A 25,911-nucleotide genomic window follows, 5' to 3' on the forward strand; every position below is an offset into this window, starting at 1 on the left:
CTCTCTCTTTATATCTCTTTCTATCTCTATCTTTATCTCTCTCTCTCTCTCTCTCTCTCTCTCTCTCTCTCTCTCTCTATCTTTATATCTCTCTCTCTCTATCTTTATATCTCTTTCTCTCTCTATCTTTATCTCTCTCTCTCTCTCTCTCTCTTTATATCTCTCTCTCTCTATCTTTATATCTCTTTCTCTCTCTATCTTTATCTCTCTCTCTCTCTCTCTCTCTTTATATCTCTTTCTCTCTCTATCTTTATCTCTCTCTCTCTATCTCTCTCTATCTCTATCTTTATATCTCTTTCTCTATCTTTATATCTCTCTCTCTCTCTTTATATATCTCTTTCTCTCTCTATCTTTATCTCTCTCTCTCTCTCTCTATCTTTATATCTCTCTCTCTCTCTATCTTTATCTCTCTCTCTCTCTCTCTATCTTTATATATCTCTCTCTATATATCTTTATCTCTCTCTCTCTATATCTTTATATCTCTCTCTCTCTCTTTATATCTCTTTCTCTCTCTATCTTTATCTCTCTCTCTCTCTCTCTCTCTATCTTTATCTCTCTCTCTCTCTATCTTTATATCTCTCTCTCTCTCTATCTTTATCTCTCTCTCTCTCTCTATCTTTATATCTCTCTCTCTCTCTATCTTTATATCTCTCTCTCTCTCTATCTTTATATATCTTTCTCTCTCTATATTTATATCTCTCTCTCTCTCTATCTTTATATCTCTCTCTCTCTATATATTTATATATCTCTCTCTCTCTATCTTTATATCAATTCAATTAAATTAAATTCAAGGGCTTTATTGGCATGGTAAACATGTGTTAACATTGCCAAAGCAAGTGAGGTAGACAACATACAAAGTGAATATATAAAGTGAAAAACAACAAAAATTAACAGTAAACATTACACATACAGAAGTTTCAAAACAGTAAAGACATTACAAATGTCATATTATATATATATATATATATATATATATATATATATATATATATATATATCTATCTATCTATCTCTCTCTCTCTCTCTCTCTCTTTATATCTCTCTCTCTCTCTCTCTTTATATCTCTCTCCCTATCTATCTTTATATCTCTTTCTCTATCTTTATATCTCTCTCTTTATCTCTATCTTTATATCTCTATCTCTCTCTCTATATATATATCTTTATCTCTCTCTCTCTCTCTCTCTCTCTCTCTCTCTCTCTCTCTCTCTCTCTCTCTATCTTTATATCTCTATCTCTCTCTCTCTCTCTATATATATATATATATATATCTTTATCTCTCTCTCTCTCTATCTTTATATCTCTATCTCTCTCTCTCTCTCTCTATATATATATATATATATCTTTATATCTTTATATCTCTCTTATATCTCTCGCTCTCTCTTTATATCTCTATCTCTCTATATATCTTTATATCAATTCAATTCAAGGGGCTTTATTGGCATGGGAAACATGTGTTAACATTGCCAAAGCAAGTGAGGTAGATAATATACAAAAGTGAAATAAACAATAATCACTATCTCTATCTATCTTTATATCTCTGTCTCTCTCTATCCATCTTTATCTCTCTCTCTCTATCTATCTTTGTCTTTATCTCTCTCTATCTGTCTTTATATCTCTGTCTCTCTATCTTTCTCTCTCTGTCTATCTTTATATATATCTCTCTATCCATCTTTATCTCTCTCTCTATCCATCTTTTCTCTCTCTCTCTCTCTCTCTCTCTCTCTCTCTCTCTCTCTCTCTCTCTCTATCCATCTTTTTTTCTCTCTCTCTCTCTATCCATCTTTTTCTCTCTCTATCCATCTTTATCTCTCTCTCTCTCTATCCATCTTTTTCTCTCTCTATCCATCTTTATCGCTCTCTATCTCTCTCTCTCACACACACATGCACACACACAAGAACCCCCTGTGTCAGTCTTGTCAGAGTTAATCGTTTAGCTCCTCATGTAGAGATCTCGGAGTGTGTTGAGATCACTTGTGTGATAATGAGAGCTCCACTCATCCGCCTCTTTATTACTACTGAATGAAGAACAACAGAGTTGCAGAGGACTCCGCATTACTGACTTCCTCAGAGGCGCTCAGCATTGAAATGAGATGCTAATGGAAGTCTTAATTACTGGTTATTCAGATCAGGGCTGGTTCATTGACACAACTTTAGCTTCAGAATCTTTCAGTGATTGTTTGCATTCATAGGCAGACCTATTCATGATTTCAGATTCCCCTTGAAGAACAGTGATTTACCACGAGGGAGGGTAGGAGAATAAATGGAGGGGGGGCAGCGAGAGTGGAGGGAGAGAGAGATGAGACAGAGAGAGGAAAGAGAGAGAAAGAGCACAAGCTGTTGCCCTCAAAAGAGGTAGTTTTAGTACTTTGTAAGAGAGGAGGATATTAGTACTCTTAGCACAGTTCTCCATCACAGCAGTGGCATCACTATCTACAGTGAACGATTGTTCTGCAATACTATTTTAACTCAGTCACAAAATATTCTGGCTTTAGAGACACAATGTGGTATTTCAGGTATTTACGGACATAATCGGAAGCGCACAGTCCAGTTTCATATCAGAAATCACTTCATGTTAGGATCAGCTTTCCCTAATCTGAACATTAACCACCGCACCAGGCAAAAACAATACAAAACAGATCCTAGACCAGCATGAACAGAATACTATCACACATCATTAGCCTTTAGCCCGGTGTTCAGTTGTTCAGCCCCAACCATAACCAATGAGCATCAGACGCAGAACAAAATGAAAGCAGAGGAAAAGAGAAAACAAGAGAGTCTAGGATAAGTACATTCTGAGAGCTTTTCTTTCCTGGGCCAATTTGTCTTGACCTCAACATGCACCCCTCCCCCTCGTTATCCCTCCCTCCCCTATTCACTCTTATTTATATCATCATGGGGCACAACCTCTGTTCAAAGATATGATCATTTACTGCCTTTCACCTCACTGTGCTGCCTAAGCCCCCCTGTACCCTGAGGCAGGGGGAGAGCCAGGCAGCGGTAGTCCAGAAGGCTCAGCGAATCCACAGAAAAACTGGATTAAATGAATTGATGCTCTCCCAGTCAGAGGAAGGGAGAAATAAAGCATGATTTCAGCCCTCCTCACCTCTCTCTGACTCCAGCACAACTATTCTACCCTTGGGCTGACTTCCACCGCCAGACAGCAGTTCCTCTAAAATGGGGCCCCTCGTCCCCCCCTCATCGTCCCCTCCTCCTCTCCCCTGTCTCCCCCAGTCTCCCCGTTCTCCCCTTCCCAGAACCCCTACCCCTGTGATTCAGTGTATCTAGGTGTGTAGATGTGTGGATGTGTGTGTCTGGGTGTGTAGATGTGTGGATGTGTTTGTCTGGGTGTGTAGATGTGTGGATGTGTGTATCTAGGTGTGTAGTTGTGTGGATGTGTGTGTGTATAGGATGTGTGGATGTGTGTATCTAGGTGTGTAGATGTGTGGATGTGTGTGTCTGGGTGTGTAGATGTGTGTCTGGGGGACTGTTTCTGTTTATTGGGGAATCTAGAAGGTAGAATAAGGAGAAACCCAGAGTCGGTGCAGAGCAACCACTTTTATATGAACACACACACCTCTCTCCCAAATCCTCTGAGGGTGGAGGTGCGGTTTGGCCTGCCTTGGCCACAGTGAGCCTCTGTGTCTGCTCAGCACACAAACCACTTCCTGTGTCTCCCTGCCAAGCCAATCACACAGCAGATCCAACAAGGCCCTGCTTTACCCAGAGACTTAGTGAGACTGTTATTTACTGGACAGAATAAAAACCACATTATATTGGACAAAGTCCCCATTTAATGTGTGTGCTCCAGTCAGTCTGTCAAAGCCATTCAGTCACAGTGTCTGTGGTAAACATGCAGGGCCTAAATGAGGAGTGACATCCCATACATTATTAATGTCTAAATATATGATGGCCGTGAAAGGCGCTTGTTGTTTGTTATGCTCTGAATAGACCCATCTCTTCGATATCAGACAGCTGAAGAGGGGGTCCTTGTATGGACTGATATGTGTAAGTTGTGTTTTACACAGTACGGTGTTCCCTTTCATGTCTCTATTCATGTCACCTGTAATTATGGGGACTGTTTAACTCTGTCTTTACATCAGAGCATGTTATAATAATTGTACACACTCTCTATTTACATATGTACACACACACACACAATACAGGCATAAACACCGCACACACTAGACAACACCGCAGCAGCAGTAGTGACCGGAACCAGTTTTGTTACACACAGCCGTCCAGGAGGAGCGCCAGCGGGCCAAAGAGCGCAGCGAGAACGAGGTGGAGTCCACCAGTGGCGTCAACGAGGACATGCCCGTGGAGAAGGTCCTGGAGGCAGAGCTCGCTGTGGAACCCAAGACCGAGACCTACACCGAGACCAACCTGGGCATGCCATCCAACTCGGTGAGTCACTACGCCGTACTGTGTGGCTCTGCAGAGCAGGAGCCGCTTACACACTCACTTATGTACAAACACGCCAACATACTTATCCGCGTGTGTACATGCACATGTGGATGTGAGCGGAGTTGAGTGGTCGGAAATCCCGCTCATCGGTGCGCACCGGTGCACCACATCCTTTCCAACCGCTCCGCTATAAACCGCTCTGAGCTCACAGGGGAAAAAAACTGCCGCTCATTAAAATCACAATTTAACCAACATCCATCTATTTATGTGACTACCTGGACCTGCCATTTGGTTTTGAAGTATTGAATCCAAACCATAGGATTTTAATGAAAAGTTATTTAATAAACATGAAAAGGTGAACATATGAAGAGCTCATAATTTCAAATAGGCTACAGCAGTGGTTCCCAAACTTTTTATAGTCCCGTACCCCTTCAGCGTACTCTCAAATGTTGTTTTATAGTCCCGTACCCCTTCAGCGTACTCTCAAATGTTGTTTTATAGTCCCGTACCCCTTCAGCGTACTCTCAAATGTTGTTTTATAGTCCCGTACCCCTTCAGCGTACTCTCAAATGTTGTTTTATAGTCCCGTACCCCTTCAGCGTACTCTCAAATGTTGTTTTATAGTCCCGTACCCCTTCAGCGTACTCTCAAATGTTGTTTTATAGTCCCATACCCCTTCAGCGTACTCTCAAATGTTGTTTTATAGTCCCGTACCCCTTCAGCGTACTCTCAAATGTTGTTTTATAGTCCCGTACCCCTTCAGCGTACTCTCAAATGTTGTTTTTTGCCATCATGGTAAGCCTGCCACACACACACTATACGATACATTTATGAAACATAAGAAGGAGTGTGAGTTTTTGTCACAAGCTTGTGGGAAGTGACGAAGAGCTCTTATAGGACCAGGACACAAATCATAATTTATTTAGCCATCTCACATATAAAACCACAGGTTAATGAGAAGGGTGTGCTTGAAAGGATGCACATAACTCTGCAATGTTGGGTTGTATTAGATAGAGTCTCAATCTTAAATCATTTCACACAGTCTGTGCCTCTATTTAGTTTTCATGCTAGTGAGGGCCGAGAAATCCACTCTCACATAGGTACGTAGTTGCAAAGGACATCAGTGTCTTAACAGCGATTTTCCAAGGCAATAAACTCTGCAGCCCAATCCACAAATCTGGCAGTGGCTTCTGATTAAATTCAATTTTCACAGAACCGCTTGTTGCAATATCGATGAGGTTCTCTTGTTCAGATATCGGTAAGTGGACTGGAGGCAGGGCATGAAAGAGATAACGAATACAGTTGTTTGTGCCATCCGTTTTGGGAAAGTACCTGTGTAATCACCCAGATAGGCCAGTCGTGTGAGAAACTCATCATCATCAACCGGTCAGACAAGGGAAAATGATGGTCAGTAAAGAAAACTTTAAGCTCGTCTCTCAATTCTAAAAAAACATGTCAATACTTTGGTCCTTGATAACCAGAGCACTTCTGTATGTTGTGAAAGCGTTACATGGTCGCTGCCCATATCATTGCATAGCGCAGAAAATAGTTCAGGGGCCTTGCTTTAACAAAGTTAACCATTTTCACTGTAGTGTCCAAAAGGTCTTTCAACCTGTCAGGCATTCCCTTGGCAGCAAGAGCCTCTCGGTGGATGCTGCATCAGGAGCAACTGCTTGCATGAACAACACTTTGTTGTATTAAATCATTATAGTCTGTAAATTGCACATATAGGCTGTGATTTTGAATTCATTTTTTAGAAACACAAGTTTGGTCAGAGTCTGTGGCTTCAGGCTCATGTGATGGTGCCTGGAGAGAAGGCCAACAGCGGACAATATCCTCTCCACACTTGCAGGGCCACTGGGGATGCTAAATACCCTTTGGGCCACTCTTGCCAGGCTGGGCAGAGATGCAGAGTTTTTTTTATTTTTTATTTAGTCCTAAAGTTTTTCAGGCAAAATAACCCAATCAAAACAGAAAGCTTGTTGAAAGTTGGAATATGCCAGGCCTATTGGGACAAAATCAATGATGACCTATTGTATAGATAATAAAACAACAATGAACCAAACTTTTAAGAGTTCTGAATTTTAGTTTTTAAATACTATGCTACAATGACACAGTTATCTTCTCAGCTCGTTCCTTTCTTTTAGCATGTGCATGTAGTAAGTGCACCCTCGTGCTTTTGGGATACGTGTCTTTTCAGATTCCACAATGATTATTTAGTTGTGAACACTACATCACCTCTCTTGGTTCTCATCTTTGTAAGTCACCTGGATTTAGCACCTGTGTGTTTTATCAGTTTCATTATGAGAATATTTAGCGACCTCCGGTAAGTGTTGTCATCGGTGGAAGAAGGTGAGGACCAAAGCGCAGCGTGGTAAGTGTTCATGATGATGTTTAATAAAACTCAGAACACTAAACAATAAATGACAACGTGAATTTACAAAACCGAAACAGTACCGTGTGGCCCAAACACTCACACGGAAACAAACACCCACAAACCAAAAGTGAAACCTAGGTTACCTAAGTATGATTCTCAATCAGGGACAACAATTGACAGCTGCCTCTGATTGAGAACCATACTAGGCCGAACTCAAAAACGAACGTAGAAAAACAAACATAGACTGCCCACCCCAACTCACACCCTGACCATACTAAAACAAAGACAAAAACAAAGGAACTAAGGTCAAAACGTGACAACTCCAAGACCATCGCTAGAGCAAGTGGCTATATCAGCACACAAGTAGACTACAAATGCATCCTGGGGCGGGCATGTCCTGAGCGAAATTGGAGCGGGCTAGGATCTCGCTACACGCTCCAGTCAAATTGGGTACGCTGCACCCCTCGCTCCGCTCTAGCTCCGCTCACAAATTCTGACACACACACACACACTCACACAGGATCTTAATTTGATCACCCTGTTGTAGGACAAATGTTTAACTTGTAGTGTTTTTGAGGTTTAAAAAGACTTCTGAAGTTTGTAATTTTCACTTTGAAATTTCTGACTTGATTTTTCATTACAAAAAAATTGTCAACTGCTACAAAAATGTTAATTAATTATAATCCACATAATAATTCGCATTTCCTGTTGCTGTAGGACTATTTTCCTGCTGTAGCAAACTGGCTCAAATGAAGGTCCTACTACATCTGTGTTAGCCATTTTCACCCATTTCCCCTTGGTACGATACAGGTACTTTGTGCCTCAGCCGTCTGGCATGTGTGTCTTTGCAATGATGGACATTAATAACATGTAATCAGTGTTATCGCAACAATTTGCCACACCATGAGTTCAATTATGCTGCAATCTAACAATCTCCATTATTCTCTCTGAATGACCCTGGACTCCCCAGGGTCTTGCTTGATTAACAGGGAGCAGCCATTAGCCAATGTGGTGGTGATATTATTATTCATTTTCCCCCCCAGTTTTTACATGTTACATCTCTGTAGTGAAAGATGAGCAGGGGCTGTGGTTGTCATTCCCTTAGGATGGGAGCTATCCAGGGCTCTGCCACCTGATGCCTATCACTGAGATGAACAAGGTAGCTGTGACTATTCTACATCCATATCCTATGTGCTCCTTGTATGGCACCTTACATCACAAGTCCACTAGTTCACCTGTGCACCCTGACATCTGCAGTCTCCCAGGCACCCACCTAAGCTATGTGAGGCTCTCTCTGTTCATTTTCTAGACTCTCTCTGGCTCAACCATGAATAATACAACAGCCAGGCTGTTCATGACAGCATCCCACCAAGCTCTGGTTTTCTCAGGAATCCTACCGGAACGACAGACAGAGAGCAGTTGTGCAGAAGAGGAAAGGAGGGAGAGAGAGAGAGAGAGAGAGAGAGAGAGAGAGTGCTTCTTCTGGGACTCATCTGCTCTGGGTGGGTGGGGGGGAAATGTCCTGTGAAGTGAAGGTAGAACTCTGAAGGCTGTTATGTGAGTAAATGAGAGCCATCTTTGGGAAGAAGGAGATGTACGTGATGAGCGTTGACATTAGGGAGGAGAGAGGGAGAGGAGAGGGGAGGGGATGGGAGCTCTGACACACTAAAGTACTGTGTGTGTGTCTGGGCTGTGCCTTGCTGTGGTGGCTGTACGTCTGGGCTGTGCCTTGCTGTGGTGGCTGTACATCTGGGCTGTGCATTGCTGTGGTGGCTGTACGTCTGGGCTGTGCCTTGCTGGGGTGGCTGTACGTCTGGGCTGTGCCTTGCTGTGGAGGCTGTACGTCTGGGCTGTGCCTTGCTGTGGTGGCTGTACGTCTGGGCTGTGCCTTGCTGTGGTGGCTGTACGTCTGGGCTGTGGTGGCTGTACGTCTGGGCTGTGCCTTGCATTTGGTGGCTGTACGTCTGGGCTGTGCCTTGCTGTGGTGGCTGTACGTCTGGGCTGTGGTGGCTGTACATCTGGGCTGTGCCTTGCTGTGGTGGCTGTACGTCTAGGCTGTGCCTTGCTGTGGTGGCTGTATGTCTGGACTGTGCCTTGCTGTGGTGGCTGTACGTCTGGGCTGTGCCTTGCTGTGGTGGCTGTACGTCTGGGCTGTGCCTTGCTGTGGTGGCTGTACGTCTGCTGGGGCTCTGACGCCAACAGGGGTGCCTTGCAGGAGAAGGAGGAGGAAATCAAGCTTTTCTAGAAATCTAGCTTTGATAAAGGTAGATAAATATCTTGCAGGAATTGTTTTCAGTTGTCTTGGTAGTTTTCTAGTAATACAAGTAATTTCTATTGGATCCATATATTTTTATTTTCCTTTACTTCTTGCTATGATTTAAGGTGATGCTTGTAATGGGGAGTTGTTGTTAAGTAGGCCATGTAGATTGGGTAATATGTGTCATTGTATTTAATCTAAATTGCCATAGCTGTAGACAACTTCTGAGAGACCACTTAGTTCCCCGTCCACTGATATTTCAGTTGACTCTGAAAATGATCATCATAATCATATGAAAAGTTAGGAATACAGTACCAGTCAAGAGTTTGGACACACCTACTAATTCAAGGGGTTTTCATTAATTGTACTATGTTCTACATTGTAGAATAATAGTGAAGACATCGAAACTATGAAATAACACATATGGAATCATGTAGTAACGAAAAAAGTGTTAAACAAATCAAAATAGATTTTACATTTGAGATTCTTCAAATAGCCACCCTTTGCCTTGATGACAGCATGGCACACTCTTGGCATTCTCTCAACCAGCTTCACCTGGAATGCTTTTCCAACAGTCTTGAAGGAGTTCCCACATATGCTGAGCACTTGTAGGCTGGTTTTCCTTCACTATGCGGTCCAAACCATCTCAATTGGGTTGAGGTCGGGTGATTGTGGAGGTCAGGTCATCTTATGCAGCACTCCATCACTCTCCATGTGTTGGGTCATTGTCCTGTTGAAAAATGATAGTCCCACTAAGTGCAAACTAGATGGGATGGCGTATCGCTGCAGAATGCTGTGGTAGCCATGCTGGTTAAGTGTGCCTTGAATTCTAAATAAATCACAGACAGTGTCAACAGCAACGCAACCCACACCATCACACCTCCTCCTCCATGCTTCACGGTGGGAACCACACATGCAGAGATCATCCATTCACCTACTCTGCGTCTTATAAAGACACGGCGGTTGGAACCAAAATCTCACATTTGGAACCATCAGACCAAAAGACAGATTTCCACCGGTCTAATGTTCATTGCTCGTGTTTCTTGGCCCAATCAAGTCTCTTCTTCTTACTGGTGTACTTTAGTAGTGGTTTCTTTGCAGAAAATCGACCATGAAGGCCTGATTCATGCAGTCTCCTCTTAACAGTTGATGTTGAGATGTGTCTGTTACTTGAATTCTGTGAAGCATTTATTTGGGCTGCAATTTCTGAGACTGGTAACTCTAATGAACTTATCCTCTGCAGCAGAGGTAACTCCTTTCCTGTGGCAGTCTTCATGAGAGCCAGTTTCAAAGTTCTTGAAATATTCCGGATAGATTGACCTTCATGTCTTAAAGTAATGACCAAATCAAATCAAATCAAATCAAAATTATTTATATAGCCCTTCGTACATCAGCTGATATCTCAAAGTGCTGTACAGAAACCCAGCCTAAAACCCCAAACAGCAAACAATGCAGGTGTAAAAGCACGGTGGCTAGGAAAAACTCCCTAGAAAGGCCAAAACCTAGGAAGAAACCTAGAGAGGAACCGGACTATGTGGGGTGGCCAGTCCTCTTCTGGCTGTGCCGGGTAGAGATTATAACAGAACATGACCAAGATGTTCAAATGTTCATAAATGACCAGCATGGTCGAATAATAATAAGGCAGAACAGTTGAAACTGGAGCAGCAGCACAGTCAGGTGGACTGGGGACAGCAAGGAGCCATCATGTCAGGTAGTCCTGGGGCACGGTCCTAGGGCTCAGGTCCTCCGAGAGAGAGAAAGAAAGAGAGAATTAGAGAGAGCATATGTGGGGTGGCCAGTCCTCTTCTGGCTGTGCCGGGTGGAGATTATAACAGAACGTGGCCAAGATGTTCAAATGTTCATAAATGACCAGCATGGTTGAATAATAGTAAGGCAGAACAGTTGAAACTGGAGCAGCAGCATGGCCAGGTGGACTGGGGACAGCAAGGAGTCATCATGTCAGGTAGTCCTGGGACATGGTCCTAGGGCCCAGGCCAGTTGAAACTGGAGCAGCAGCATGGCCAGGTGGACTGGGGACAGCAAGGAGTCATCATGTCAGGTAGTCCTGGGGCATGGTCCTAGGGCTCAGGTCCTCCGAGAGAGAGAAAGAAAGAGAGAAGGAGAGAATTAGAGAACGCACACTTAGATTCACACAGGACACCGAATAGGACAGGAGAAGTACTCCAGATATAACAAACTGACCCTAGCCCCCCGACACATAAACTACTGCAGCATAAATACTGGAGGCTGATCAACTGTCATTTCTCTTTGCTTATTTGAGCTGTTCTTGCCATAATATGGACTTGGTATTTTACCAAATAGTGTTATCTTCTGTATACCACCCATACCTTGTCACAACACAAGTGATTGGCTCAAATGCATTAAGAAGGAAAGAAATTCCACAAATTAACTTTTAACAAAGCTCACCTGTTAATTGAAATCCATTCCAGATGACTACCTCATGAAGCTGGTTGAGAGAAAGTGTGCAAAGAGTGTGCAAAGCTGTCATCAAGGCAAAGGGTGGCTACTTTGAAGAATCTCAAATATAAAATATTTTTAGATTTGTGTAAACAATGTTTTGATTACTACATGTGTTATTTCATAGTTGTGATGTCTTCACTATTACTCTGCAATGTAGAAAATAGTAAAATAAAGAAAAACCCTGGAATGAGTAGGTGTGCCCAAACTTTTGACTGGTACTGTAGATTAAACAAGGGCAGAGCGGCACAGTCAGTGTTGGAACGTGTGGTGTCCCCTTGGCAGGCGGTCTCTGTGATTAGGAACCCCTCTGGTCCCCCCCACTCCTTTAGGAGGCACTGCCCCGTGTGTTAATGAGTCCCAGGGTCGGGGCCCCTGAGTGCACACCATGAATGGGCACCGCCACTGTCTAATGGCTGGGGTTTGACCAAGCTGAATAAAGTGTGTTTATCTCATGGTGACCTAGAACAGGAGTTAAACAGGCGTTAGTAACATGCTTCCAGTCAGACAAGCCAGGGCCTTCTCTTCAAGGAGGGAGGGGGTTGGGGGGGGGGACATGCTATCATTTTGCCATGCTGTGGAGTTTTTCATTCCACTGTCTGTCTCTCTCTCTATATATATATCCCTCTCTTCTTCTCTATCCCTTTCTCTCATTTTGTCTTGTGTGTGTTTTCCAACCTTGCTGTGCTTGAATCTGTCAACTTTCTTTGTCTCTCTCTTTGGACAGACACAGGAGAGAGAGAGACAAGCAGATAGGCGTGCTAACGTTATTTAGAGGGTACTTGGTTGATGTCTCAATATACTCTTCTACAATTCTAAGAGCCAATTATGAGGACTTTACACAATTTAGTTGGGAATTTGGATTATGGACTAATCATCTATTAACTACTACATTTCTCTTTGTTGTCACGCAGCTGTAGTTTAAGCAGAATATGAAACATTTAAAAGCCAATCTCTTGTCTCCACGAGTTATAAAAAATTCATAGGACAGTATGCAAGCCAGGCATTTCTGTGAGAGGAGAGGCTATCCACTGTGAATAATGCAAACCAAAGCCTTTAATTCAGTCTGGGGAAAAAATACACTCTTGTTTGTGGCAGGCATTAAGAGGTGTCCTCAAAGCGGCTCTCGTAAGCCCAAACGCTCTCACTCTTTCTCTACATCGCTCCCTCAGGGGAGGATTTCGCCTCTACCTCTCTCCTCCCCCTGCTCGACACGTTTTCAGAAAGCGATCAGCTGGCCCCCTATCCTCCAGAGGATGTTCACAGAAAAGAAATGTAAAATAGTTTCTCTCACAGACACGGTGGTCCCTCACGGCTTGTTCCACACATGCACAGAATAGTGAACTCCTAGGTTCATGTCATTCTCATTGTCCCAGACCTCAGAAGGCATTGTGATCTCTTCCACTGTGACTCCCCATAACACTGTGACTCCCCGGCTGTCACGTTACAGTAAGGACAGTGAGTCAATGTGTGATAATGGCAGGAGTGTGGTCTCTGTTCCTTCCTGTCATCTTCATGGTGTATACAGTGAGAAACAAGGTCAGTGTAAACATGGCTAAGAGAGCCATGCAACATTCATGAGCCTTCACCGTGTTTCACGAGAACTCTGGGAGTTGTATTCTTTTGAGGGGCCTCGACAGAGAGACAACATACAGCCCCTTTTGTTTTGGTTTGTTTGGGCTGCGGCTGCCTTTTGGAATGAATTAGCGGATTTGTTTATGGGTTTGGAGGAGAAATACAGGCAAAAAACTGTCGCGCTGAGCCGCATCGTCCACATTGTCTCCCACGGAGATCAGATTGTGAAATATTTATAAGATGCTTTTGTTCTCTGCCCAAAGAAAATCTACTTTCAGTTTTCAAAACAGTGGCGGCTTTGTGTCTGGTTAACTGTTTCATACGGTTTCATATTTCAAGTGTGGGTAGTCTTCGGTCTAAGCATTAGAAGAAGAGGACGACTGGAAAGAAGGAGAGGTGGAATGAGTTCTCCTCATCTTACACTAATCTTCTCCAGAGAGCTGTATTTCATGTTGGGATCCTCCGAGCTTTCAGCATCGATCTGTGGGATTTGGGGAGAGTGAGAAGTTGGGGAAAAGTTTACAAGGCTTTTGTTGTTGTAGATTTGGCTCAGACATACTGAGAATCGGAGCATCATAATATACATTTTATCCATCCCCAGTTAACATTATGTTTTTGTGATTGATAATACTAGCTAGGATTCCATCCACTTTGGGAGTTTCGTGCGAATATTCAAAAATCCACATGAAAGAAAATATGTGCATTTTCCCACCAGTGGTGTGTTTCCACCATACTGACTTGATGCAGATAAAAATCAGTGCATGATGTCGTAGGTCACACAAAATGTCATATTAGTGTGTAAACTGTTCGGATGCTACAAACAAAAGTTGGCAGATCGGCTGTACTGACTTCAGACGAGTCGCGTTACACTTGTGGGGGTCGTAGAGCAGAAAAAGTTTGGACGCTCCAGACAACCTTGTGAGAAGACCATTTATTGGGGGGGGATGTCTCATGGTCTGACTAACACCGCTCTAACTCTGTCACCTTTCACCACAGATGTGTAAATGTTACGTTGGCAGATACGGTGGATAGAGAAGCATCCAGTGCAAAGACGGATATCTCCAGCTTAAACTAACAGTCTTGTTCTGAAGCCATTCTAGCATTGCTTTGGCTGTATGCTTGGGGTCATTGTACTGTTGGAACGGAAATCTTCGCCCCAGTCTAAGGTCGTTTGTACTCTGAAGCAGGTTCTCATTACGGATTTGCCTGTATTTGGCTCCATTCATTGTTTCCTCTATCCTTATCAGTCTCCCAGTCCCTGCTGCTGAAAAGCATCCCCATAACATGATGCTGCCGCCACCGTGCTTCCTTCAGTCTAAGGGATGCAAGCTCAAAATTCTGTAGACCCAAATGTGCAGAGCTCACCCCAGATTAATTCATACCCGCACAACATGTTTAGGCAATACGCAAACGGAAAATATGAAATAGTCTCAATGCAACACATGAAGATTCTTCAAGCTCGGCAAGGCAGTGACGCTTATGCTGACCCTGTCTATTAACAGTGACTGGGGTCAGGAATGGCTGTGTGCGCCAACAATTTAAATGGATGGAAAGGAAGGAGGGGATATCCTGAGATTTTGAGCATAGAAATCAACAGAATCATTTGAGATTTTAAAAAAAAAAGTAATTTATTTTAAATGTGGCTTTTCATAATAGCTTTTTAAAAAGAGATTATCACAGGGTAAGCACTTCGTACCATACCTACCCTGACTGCACGTCACTGGTATGTGTACATTAGAAGTTATTGTCCAATTTCACTGCCCATGGTTTCCTCTCAGGTTAAGTGAGGCCTTCAGTTTGATGGTCTCTGACACTTGAGGTTTCTTTGTCTTTGTCCATTCACAACCACATTTCCATCCTACAATCTCCTCTCTCTCTCTCTCTCTCTCTCTCTCTCTCTCTCTCTCTCTCTCTCCCTCTCTCTCTCTCTCTCTCCCTCTCTCTCTCTCTCTCTCTCTCTCTCTCTCTCTCTCTCTCTCTCTCTCTCTCTCTCTCTCTCTCTCTCTCTCTCTCAGCTTTAACGTCCCTCCTCTCTCCTCAGTTCTCTTTTTCATGTTAACTCAAAGCATGAGCACCTCCTCTCTCTTGAACATGAGAGGCCACCTTTTCAGCCTTCGACAATATACTGTAAATGTTTACCTTTTTCATCCAGACTTTTCTCTGTCAGAGATCAGGAATATAACCCTGGTGTAGTGGTGAGTGAGCATACTATTTCTTAAGACCCATTCTCTCAGAGTCACTCATGAAATGAATTGCCACTTGAAGGCCCAAACACTTGTTCCTTAACTGTGTGTCAGGTGGAGCTCTTTTGGCTCTCTGTCTGAACATAGTCTTCTGTCGGTAGAAGTGTCCTGAAGGAACGGCCTGCTTGGAGAGAGTCATTTGTTACTGCTGATTCTCTGCAGTTATTTCCTCCTCGGGCTAGGACAGAATCACTGTTTGTTTTCCTTCCTTCTCGCTCCTCAGAGGAGATCATTCACTTGGCTAGGGTGTGTGTGTGTGTGTGTGTGTGTGTGTGTGTGTGTGTGTGTGTGTGTGTGTGTGTGTGTGTGTGTGTGTGTGTGTGTGTGTGTGTGTGTGTGTGTGTGTGTGTGTGTGTGTGTGTGTGTGTGTGTGTGTGTGTGTGTGTGTGTGTGTGTGCGCGTGCGTGCAGGGTCTTGGCTCAGAGGAGCAGCGAGCGGAGCAGGCTGGTGCTCCTCTAAAACTCGGTGGTGTACTGCTGTGACTGAAAAGCTCTATCTACTGGAGAGGACAGCTCCACATGAAGCTCAGCTGCCACACCAAAACATACACTTAGCAAGCACGCACATGCACATACAGAGTGCATAAGTACGATTACACACACAACCACACACACGTCACAATGTATCTTTCAGTCTTTCTGTGCTAACCATATTTGTGACAGCAAGCCTTCCCATGTGTCTTTCAACAGCCCAACGACCCGGTGACTAACATCTGCCAAGCAGCCGACAAGCAGCTCTTCACGCTGGTGGAGTGGGCCAAGAGGATCCCCCACTTCTCTGAGTTGCCCCTGGACGACCAGGTCATCCTCCTACGAGCAGGTCAGTTCAACACGACCATAAGACCACATCCGCATCCCCCATAGGCAGGCCACTGCACCATTATGGGCTTTGTAGGCAATTTGTAGGCTATTAGCCTGACAAATCTTCTGTCATATTCTTTATATGTATGTATTCTTTATATGTATGCGGTCATCATTTTTGAGGAAGTGTTTTCCCTATATGTTGCCCTTGCTGATTGCTTGTCGCTTCAAATTACACAGTTCACTTCCAAACTCACTCTTAAGGAAGCCCATCCAGCTCTCTCACCCTATCCTACCCCCTCTTAGCGTTCTCCTTCTGGGTACCCATAGTTATGGAGAGAATGGTGTAACACTCCACACTGCCGTCTCCCACCTGGACAAAAGGAACACCTACATGAGAATGCTGTTCATTGACTACTCAGCATTCATAGTGCCCTCCAAGCTTATCACTAAGTAAAGGACCCTGGGACTGCACAACTGGATAATGGACTTCCTGACGGGACACCCCCACGTGGTGAGGGTAGGCAACAACACATCCACCACGCTGACCCAAAACACTGGGGCTCTTCAGGGGTGTGTGCTTAGTCCCCTCCGGTACTTCATGTTCAAAGGAAACGGAGGGCCAAGCACATGCCCCCATTCAGATCAACGGGGCTGTAGTGGAGCGGGTTGAGAGCTTCAAGTTTCTCGGTGTCCACATCACTAAGGATCTAGCAAGGTCCAAACACACCAACACAGTCATGAAGAGAGCACGACAACTCTTTTTCCCACTCAGGAGTCTGAAAAGATTTGGCTTTTGGGCTCTCAGATCATCAAAATATTCTACAGCTGCACAATTGAAAGCATGTTGACTGACTGCATCACCGCTTGGTATGGCAACTGGTTGGCATCCGACCGCAAGATGCTACAGAGGGTAGTGCGTACGGCCCAGTACATAACTATATTTTCTATGGGATTGAGGTCAAGGTTTTGTGATGGCCACTTCAATACCTTGACTTTGTTGTCCTGAAGCCATTTAGCCACAAAATTGGAAGTATGCTTGGGGTCATTGTCCATTTGGAAGACCCATTTGCGACAAAGCTTTAACTTCCTGACTGATGTCTTGAGATGTTGCTTCAATATATCCACATAATTTTCCTGCCTCATGATGCCATCTATTTTGTGAAGCGCACCGGTCCCTCCTGCAGCAAAGCACCCCCACAACATGATGCTGCCACCCCCGTGCTTCACGGTTGGGATGGTGTTCTTTGGCTTGCAAGCCTCCCCATTTTTCCTCCAAACATAACGATGGTCATTATGGCCAAACAGTTCTATTTTTGTTTCATCAGACCAGAGGACATTTCTCCAAACAGTACAATCTTTGTCCCCATGTGCAGTTGCAAACTGAAATCTGGCTTTTTTATGGTGGTTTTGGAGCAGTGGCTTCTTCCTTGCTGAGCGGCTTTTCGGGTTATGTTGATATAGGACTCGTTTTTACTGTGGATATAGATACTTTTGTACCTGTTTCTTCCAGCATCTTCACAAGGTCCTTTGCTGTTGTTCTGGGATTGATTTGCACTTTTCGCACCAAAGTGCATTCAGCTCTAGGAGACAGACCGCGTCTTCTTCCTGAGTGTTATAACGGCTGCATGGTCCCATAGTGTTTATACTTGCGTACTATTGTTTGTACAGATGAACGTGGTACTTTCAGGTGTTTGGAAATTGCTCCCAATGATGAACCAGACTTGTGGAGGACTACAATTATTTTTCTGCGGTCTTGGCTGAGTGGTTGAAAAACAAGTTTTAATGAGTCCAACCTACGTGTATGTAAACTTCTGACTTCAACTGTACCTCAATTACCTCGTACCCCTGCACATTGACTTGGTACTGGTACCACTAGTTATCATTACTCATTGCTCATTGTGTATTTATTATTACATGCTTTACTTTTCTATTATTTCTCTATTTTCTTTCTCTGCATTGTTGAGATGGGCCAGTAAGTCACTGTTAGTCTACACCTGTTGTTTACGAAGCATGAGACAAATAACATTTGATTTGAGAGAGAGACCTTCTCAGAAAAAGCTGTTCTGAAGCTAGCTGAGAGGGTCCTGTCTCCTCTTCTCAGTGCTCAGCTCAGGTCTTCTATAAATAACCAGTTTAGTTCTGCTGTCTCTCAGACGAAAGCATCACAGCCCCTCGCATTCCCAACTCAACTCTGGGGAGAAGTGTGGAGTTTTGCTAGACAGAGCAGTTAAAGGAGCCCTGTCACTCAAATGGCACAGAGCTCTCTGTTTCTTACCCTCGCTTGGCATATCAAGTGTGTCACCTTTTATTGGGATGGCAGGCGCAGTTCACCCTGTTAAACACTTATCTCTCTGGAAAGCACATCTGAGATAGGTTGCTAATAACCCAGAGCCTATGCATGAAAGAGCTTTCTGGTTTGACTATTCAGCCTAGATTGATTCATTGGAATTCCCTTGCCTTGTTGTCAGCTCAATTGTCAACTTTGAATGTTGAATATGACGTGAACGTTGTAATAGGTTTTCCCTCTTTATCTCTCCTTATTCTTCCCTCCCGTCTCTCTCTTCCCTCAGGGTGGAACGAGCTCCTCATCGCATCCTTCTCGCACCGTTCGATAGCGGTGAAAGATGGGATCCTCCTGGCAACAGGGCTACACGTCCATCGTAACAGCGCCCACAGTGCTGGAGTGGGAGCCATCTTTGACAGGTAGTCATCATCACCCTGTTGGCACTGCCTTGATACAATCAGCTTTGTGAAATACATTTCTGTTGGTTGCTGTGTTATTCTTTATTACTAAGATTCCATGATTAGGGTAGGCCCTGACCTGTAACAGTGAAAACGGAGATAGAGACCTCAGTCAGAGTTTCTGAAGAAATCAATTTATGTGCGTTCCTGATGAAATCACACTCTTTAGACATGCAATCCCACGGCAGACTGTGACAATTCCAAGGCCGATATTTACCTTCTTTTCCATTAATCACATTTGATGCCTATTGTGTGATCGTTCATTTTTCAGTCACATTTTTATTGACAGATGAATAGAAAAGAACAGTATCAAGTATTCCTTCTCAGTGTACACAGACGTTGATCAAGCCATCCAGTGTGAGATCAATCCAACAGATAGTCAGTATTGTAAACTCTAAACCCTGTGGCCCCCTGGCGTGCTGAGTCGCTAACTGAAGTGTTTTTTAGAGGGCAACAACTCTCTCCCTGTCCGCTCTCTCTCTCTCTCTCTCTCTCTCTCTCTCTCTCTCTCTCTCTCTCTCTCTCTCTCTCTCTCTCTCTCTCTCTCTCTCTCTCTCTCTCTCTCTCTCTCTTTCCCACTTATCTCTCCCTCCGCTCTCCTTCTCTCATCGTTCTCTCTTTCCGTCTCTCTCTTCTCTCTCTCCCCCCTCTCTCTCTTTCTTCATCTCTCTCTCCCTCTATCCCCAGCTGGGAGTCTGTGCTCAGTGATTAGCATAGTTCACTACTTCCAAAGGATGGATTACATCTCTGCATTAAGATGACTGATAATGTAGCTCTATATCCTCCTCTCTGAAGAGGGTGGTTAACTTAAGCACTCCATTCTTTTTTTACCCTCATTGTTCCAACAGGCAAATTAAATTAGGATGAGCTGAAATTGACTTTCGTCTCAGAGAGAGAGAGAGCGACAGAGGGAGGGAGGTGGAGAGAGAGACAGAGGGAGGTGGAGAGCGAGAGAGAGACAGAGGGAGGTGGAGAGAGACAGGGAGGGAGGTGGAGAGCGAGAGAGAAACAGAGGGAGGTGGAGAGCGAGAGAGAGACAGAGGGAGGTGGAGAGAGACATGGAGGGAGGTGGAGAGCGAGAGAGAGACAGAGGGAGGGGGAGAGCGAGAGAGACAGAGGGAGGTGGAGAGAGACAGAGGGAGGTGGAGAGCGAGAGAGACAGAGGGGAGGTGGAGAGCGAGAGAGACAGAAGGAGGTGGAGAGAGACAGAGGGAGGTGGAGAGAGACAGAGGGAGGTGGAGAGCGAGAGAGACAGAGGGAGGTGGAGAGCGAGAGACAGACAGAGGGAGGTGGAAAGCGAGAGAGACAGAGGGAGGTGGAGAGCGAGAGAGAGACAGAGGGAGGTGGAGAGAGACAGAGGGAGGGAGGTGGAGAGCGAGAGAGAGACAGAGGGAGGTGGAGAGCGAGAGAGACAGAGGGAGGTGGAGAGCGAGAGAGAGACAGAGGGAGGTGGAGAGCGAGAGAGAGACAGAGGGAGGTGGAGAGAGACAGAGACAGAGGGAGGGAGGTGGAGAGCGAGAGAGACAGAGGGAGAGCGAGAGAGAGACAGAGGGAGGTGGAGAGCGAGAGAGACAGAGGGAGGGAGGTGGAGAGCGAGAGAGAGACAGAGGGAGGTGGAGAGCGAGAGAGACAGAGGGAGGGAGGTGGAGAGCGAGAGAGAGACAGAGGGAGGTGGAGAGCGAGAAAGAGACAGAGCGAGGTGGAGAGAGACAGAGGGAGGGAGGTGGAGCGCGAGAGAGAGACAGAGGGAGGTGGAGAGTGAGAGAGACAGAGGGAGGTGGAGAGCGAGAGAGAGACAGAGGGAGGTGGAGAGATAGAGAGCGGGCGTGGCGGAATTATAGAGGGGTGAGGAGTTTGAGCGGTAGCATCACACTCCCGAAACGCCGTCCCGCCCTTGTGATGTCACACGTTAGTCTGGGATTGTGTTTGTGCTAAGTTGTTCATGGATGTCCTTTTCTCAGCCATGTTCTAAAGCAGCTTTAATTACGTGGTGTAGGCAGGGCTGTGCGATTTTCCATTGGTTGAACATTCCCTGTGTGTCAGGGCAGTGGGGTCGTGTTGTGAATTGATTTGTACTGAGTTTCCATTGAGTTACACCTGTAGATAAAAGAGGGTGTAATGAAGGATGACCTACGGAGGTGTTGCTGGCTGATGGTCAGATCTCTAAGAGCCTGTCTATGTGTCTCCCTCTCTCCATCCAGAGTGCTCACAGAACTGGTATCCAAGATGAGAGACATGCAGATGGACAAGACAGAGCTGGGTTGCCTTCGGGCTATCGTCCTCTTCAACCCAGGTATCACACACTCCTAACACCCCTTTAATCCAGAACCTTCTATTTAGATTATAATAATACAATAAAGGGCTCTGTTCCTGCTACTCTGATCTCACAAACAATGACTGCCTGTGATACCGGTGAACTTGCATACATGTGAAGCCTTCACACACACACACACACACACACACACACACACACACACACACACACACACACACACACACACACACACACACACACACACACACACACACACACACACACACACACACACACACATACACACACACACACTACCAGACCCTTGTTCCCGCCGTGGTTTTTCCCAACTACGAAAGTGCCCACAGTGCCCTCCACTAAAGCCCTCTGCTAGCCCTCTGCTCTATGGTACAGGCCAGGGTTATCTTCATTACCATGCTGAGTGCCCGTGCCAGCCCTGCCCCGCTGGCACCAGACGCGCTCCCTGTCTTTAATGAGTCTGTGCCATGGCCCCGGAGACAAAGAGCAGTGTGGGAGCGTGCCACTGGCCCACAGGGGCTCCGGCGGGCCTCATTCTCCCAGGACAGACTGCTCCTCTGTCCTCCAGAGTCACTCTGCTACAGACCTGGCTCTGGAACAGATCACAGTCTACTTTGCCCTAATTAGGAGCAGCTCACGGAGATGGCCTAACAGAGGGAATGCTGGGATTCAGAGAGGCTGAGTCCTTTCCCACACTGAGATGAGAGTATTGCTGTATTTAGGCCTTTTCACTTGCTGGCAATAAATGTTGAATCAGAAGTGTAACGTACGGTTGAAGTTTACATACACTTAGGTTGGAGACATTAAAACTCATTTTTCAACCACTCCACACATTTCTTGTTAACAAACTATAGTTTGGGCAAGTCGGTTAGGACATCTACTTTGTGCATGACACAAGTCATTTTTCCAACAATTGTTTACAGACAGATTATTTCACTTATGATTCACTGTATCACAATTCTAGTGGGTCAGAAGTTTACATACACTAAGTTGACTGTGCCTTTAAACAGCTTGGAAAATTCCAGAAAATTATGTCATGACTTTAGAAGCTTCTGATAGGCTAATTTACATGATTCTAGTCAATTGGGGGTGTACCTGTGGATGTATTTCAAGGTCTACCTACAAAGTGCCTCTTTTCTTGACATCATGGGAAAATCAAAAGAAATCAGTCAAGACCTCAGAAAAACAACTGTAGACTTCCACAAGTCTGGTTCATCATTGGGAGCAATTTCCAAATGCCTGAAAGTACCACATTCATCTGTACAAACAATAGTACGCAAGTATAAACACTATGGGACCACGCAGCCGTTATAACGCTCAGGAAGGAGACAGCAAAGGACCTTGTGAAGATGCTGGAAGAAACAGGTACAAAAGTATCTATATCCGCAGTAAAACGAGTCCTATATCGACATAACCCGAAAGGCCGCTCAGCAAGGAAGAAGCCACTGCTCCAGAACCGCCATAAAAGATTGTACTTTTTGGAGAAATGTCCTCTAGTCTGATGAAACAAAAATAGAACTGTTTGGCCATAATGACCATCGTTGTGTTTGGAAGAAAAAGGGGGAGGCTTGCAAGCCGAAGAACACCATCCCAACTGTGAAGCACGGGGGTGGCAGCATCATGTTGTGGGGGTGCTTTGCTGCAGGAGGGACTGGTGCACTTCACAAAATAGATGGCATTTTGAGGCAGGAAAATTATGTGAATATATTGAAGCAACATCTAAAGACATCAATCAGGAAGTTAATTAAAGCTTTGTCGCAAATGGGTCTTCCAAATAAACAATGACCCCAAGTATACTTCCAAAGTTGTTGCAAAATGACTTAAGAACAACAAAGTCAAGGTATTGGAGTGGCCATCACAAAGCCCTGACCTCAATCCTATAGACGTTTTGTGGACAGAACTGAAAAAGCATGAGCGAGAAAGGAGGCCTACAAACCTGACTCAGTTACAACAGCTCTGTCAGGAGGAATGGGCCAAAATTCACCCAATTTATTGTGGGAAGCTTGTGGAAGACTACCCGAAACGTTTGACCCAAGTTAAACAATTGAAAGGCAATGCTACCAAATACTAATTGAGTGTATGTAAACTTCTGACCCACTGAGAATGTAATGAAAGAAATTAAAGCTGAAATCATTCTCTCTGCTATTATTCTGAAATTTCACGTTCTTAAAATAAAGTGATGATCCTAACTGACCTAAAACAGGGACTTTTTACTTGGATTAAATGTCAGGGATTGTGGAAAACTGAGTTTAAATGTATTTGGCTAAGGTGTATGTAAACTTCCGACTTCAACTGTTCATGTGTTGCCTCATCCAGCCTGTGTTTTGGGGAGAATTGCCATGCATATGTACAGTGCCTTCAGAAAGTATTCACACCCCTTGACTTTTTACACATTTTTTGTGTTACAGTCTGAATTTAAAATGCATTAAATTGAAGTCTTGTGTTACTAATCTACACCCAATACTCTATCATGTCAAAGTGGTGTTTTGTTTTTAGAATCTTTTACAAATTAATTAAATATGAAAAGCTGAAATGTCGATAAGTATTCAACCCCTTTGTTACGGCAAGCCTAAATAATTTAAAGAGTACAAATGAGCTTAACAAATCACATGGACTCATTCTCTGTGCAGTAATAGTGGTTCACATTATTTTTTTATGATTACCCCATCGCTGTACCCCACACATACAATTATCTGTAAGGTCCCTCAGTCAAGTAGTGAATTTTAAGCACAGATTCAACCACAAAGACCAGGGAGGTTTTCCAATGGTTTGCAAAGAAGTTCACAGATTTTGTATTTAAAAAAAGCAGACACTGAATATCCCTTTAAGCATGGTGAATTTACTATTTAAACTTTGGATGGTGCATTAATACACCCAGTCACTACAAAGATGCTAACTCATTTGAAGGGGAGGAAGGAAACCACACAGGGATTTCACCATGAGGCCAAGGTGACTTCAAAAGAGAATTTAATGGCTGTGATATCAGAAAACTGAGGCTAGATCAACAAAATTGTATTTACACCACAATACTAACATAAATGACAGAGTGAAAAGAAGGAAGCGTGTATAGAATACAAATATTCCAAAACATGCATCCTGTTTGCAAAAAACACTAAAGTAAGCACTGCAATAAATGTGCCATAGACATTCACTTTTTGTCTTGAATACAAACCATTATGTTTGAAGCAAATCCAACACAACATGTCACTGAGTACCGCTCTTCATATTTTCAAGAATGGTGGTGGCTGCATCATGTTATGGGTATGCTTGTCATTGCCAAGGACGAGGGAGTTTTTTTAATAAAAAGAAACTGAATAGAGATAAGCACAGGCAAAATCCTAGACGAAAACTTGGTTCAGTCTGCTTTCCAACAGACACTGGGTGACAAATTCACCTTTCAGCAGGACAATAACCTAAAATACAGGCCAAATATACACTGGAGTTGCTTACCAAGATGACATTGAATGTTCCTGAGTGGCCTAGTTGCAGTTTTGACTCAGGATCGGTGGGTCCCCCACGGGACGGTTGAGCTAACGTAGGCTAATGCGATTAGCATGAGGTTGTAAGTAGCAACAACATTTCCTAGGACATAGACATATCTGATATTGGCAGAAAGCTTAAATTCTTGTTAATCTAACTGCGCTGTCCAATTCACAGTAGCTATTACAGTGAAATAATACCATGTTATTGTTTGAGGAGGGTGCACAGTTATGAACTTGAAAAGTTATTAATAAACCAATAAGGCACATTGGGCAGTCTTAATACAACATTTTGAACAGAAATACAATGGTTCATTGGATCAGTCTAAAAATTTGCACATACACTGCTGCCATCTAGTGGCCAACATCTAGATTGTGCCTGGGCTGCAATAATACATTATGGCCTTTCTCTTGCATTTAAAAGATGATGGTACAAGAACAACAAAAACACTTTTTTTCTTTGTATTATCTTTTACCAGATCTAATGTGTTATATTCTTATACATTCAGTTCCCATTTCCACAAACTTCAGTGTTTCCTTTCAAATGGTATCAAGTATATGCATATCCTTTACTGTAGACTGTAAACTCTCCTTCCAGACTCACATAAAACATTTCCAATCCAAAGTTAAATCTAGAATTGGCTTCCTATTTCACAACTAAGCATCCTTCACTCATGCTGCCAAACATACCCTCGTAAAACTGACCATCTTACCGATCCTCGACATTGGCGATGTCATTTACAAAATAGCCTCCAAAACCCTACTCAACAAATTGGATGCAGTCTATCACAGTGCCATCCGTTTTGTCACCATAGCCCCATATACTACCCACCACTGCGACCTGTACGCTCTCGTTGGCTGGCCCTCGCTTCATACTCGTCGCGAAACCCACTGGCTCCAGGTCATCTACAAGTCTCTGCTAGGTAAAGACCCACCTTATCTAAGCTCACTGGTCACCATAGCTGCACCCACCTGTAGCACACGTTCCAGCAGGTATATCTCACTTGTCACCCCCAAAGCCAATTCCTCCTTTGGCCGCCTTTCCTTCCAGTTCTCTGCTGCCAATGACTGGAACGACATACAAAAATCTCTGAAACTGGAAACACTTATCTCCCTCACTAGCTTTAAGCATCAGCTGTCAGAGCAGCTCACAGATCACTGCACCTGTACATAGGCCATCTATAAATAGCTCTAACAACTACCTCTTCCCCTACTGTATTTATTTATTTTGCTCCTTTGCACCCCAGTATTTCTACTTTG

General features: G+C 44.1%; 1 protein-coding gene across 3 annotated transcripts in view; it reads left to right on the forward strand.

The window, feature by feature from the left end:
* The window catches only part of rxraa (retinoid X receptor, alpha a), a 244,739-nt gene that overhangs the window by 213,676 nt on the left and 5,152 nt on the right, over positions 1-25,911 (forward strand). For 2 of the 3 annotated variants that reach the window (XM_052525711.1, XM_052525713.1), the window contains exons 6-9: positions 4,220-4,404; positions 16,024-16,153; positions 18,708-18,840; positions 21,081-21,172. In XM_052525711.1, the coding sequence (XP_052381671.1) occupies positions 4,220-4,404; positions 16,024-16,153; positions 18,708-18,840; positions 21,081-21,172 (540 nt within the window). The remainder of the gene's footprint in view (positions 1-4,219; positions 4,405-16,023; positions 16,154-18,707; positions 18,841-21,080; positions 21,173-25,911) is intronic. The other variant, XM_052525712.1, reaches the window with a different exon arrangement.

This window comes from Oncorhynchus keta, chromosome 9 (assembly GCF_023373465.1).
Source record: "Oncorhynchus keta strain PuntledgeMale-10-30-2019 chromosome 9, Oket_V2, whole genome shotgun sequence".
NCBI classification, from domain to species: Eukaryota; Metazoa; Chordata; class Actinopteri; order Salmoniformes; family Salmonidae; genus Oncorhynchus; species Oncorhynchus keta.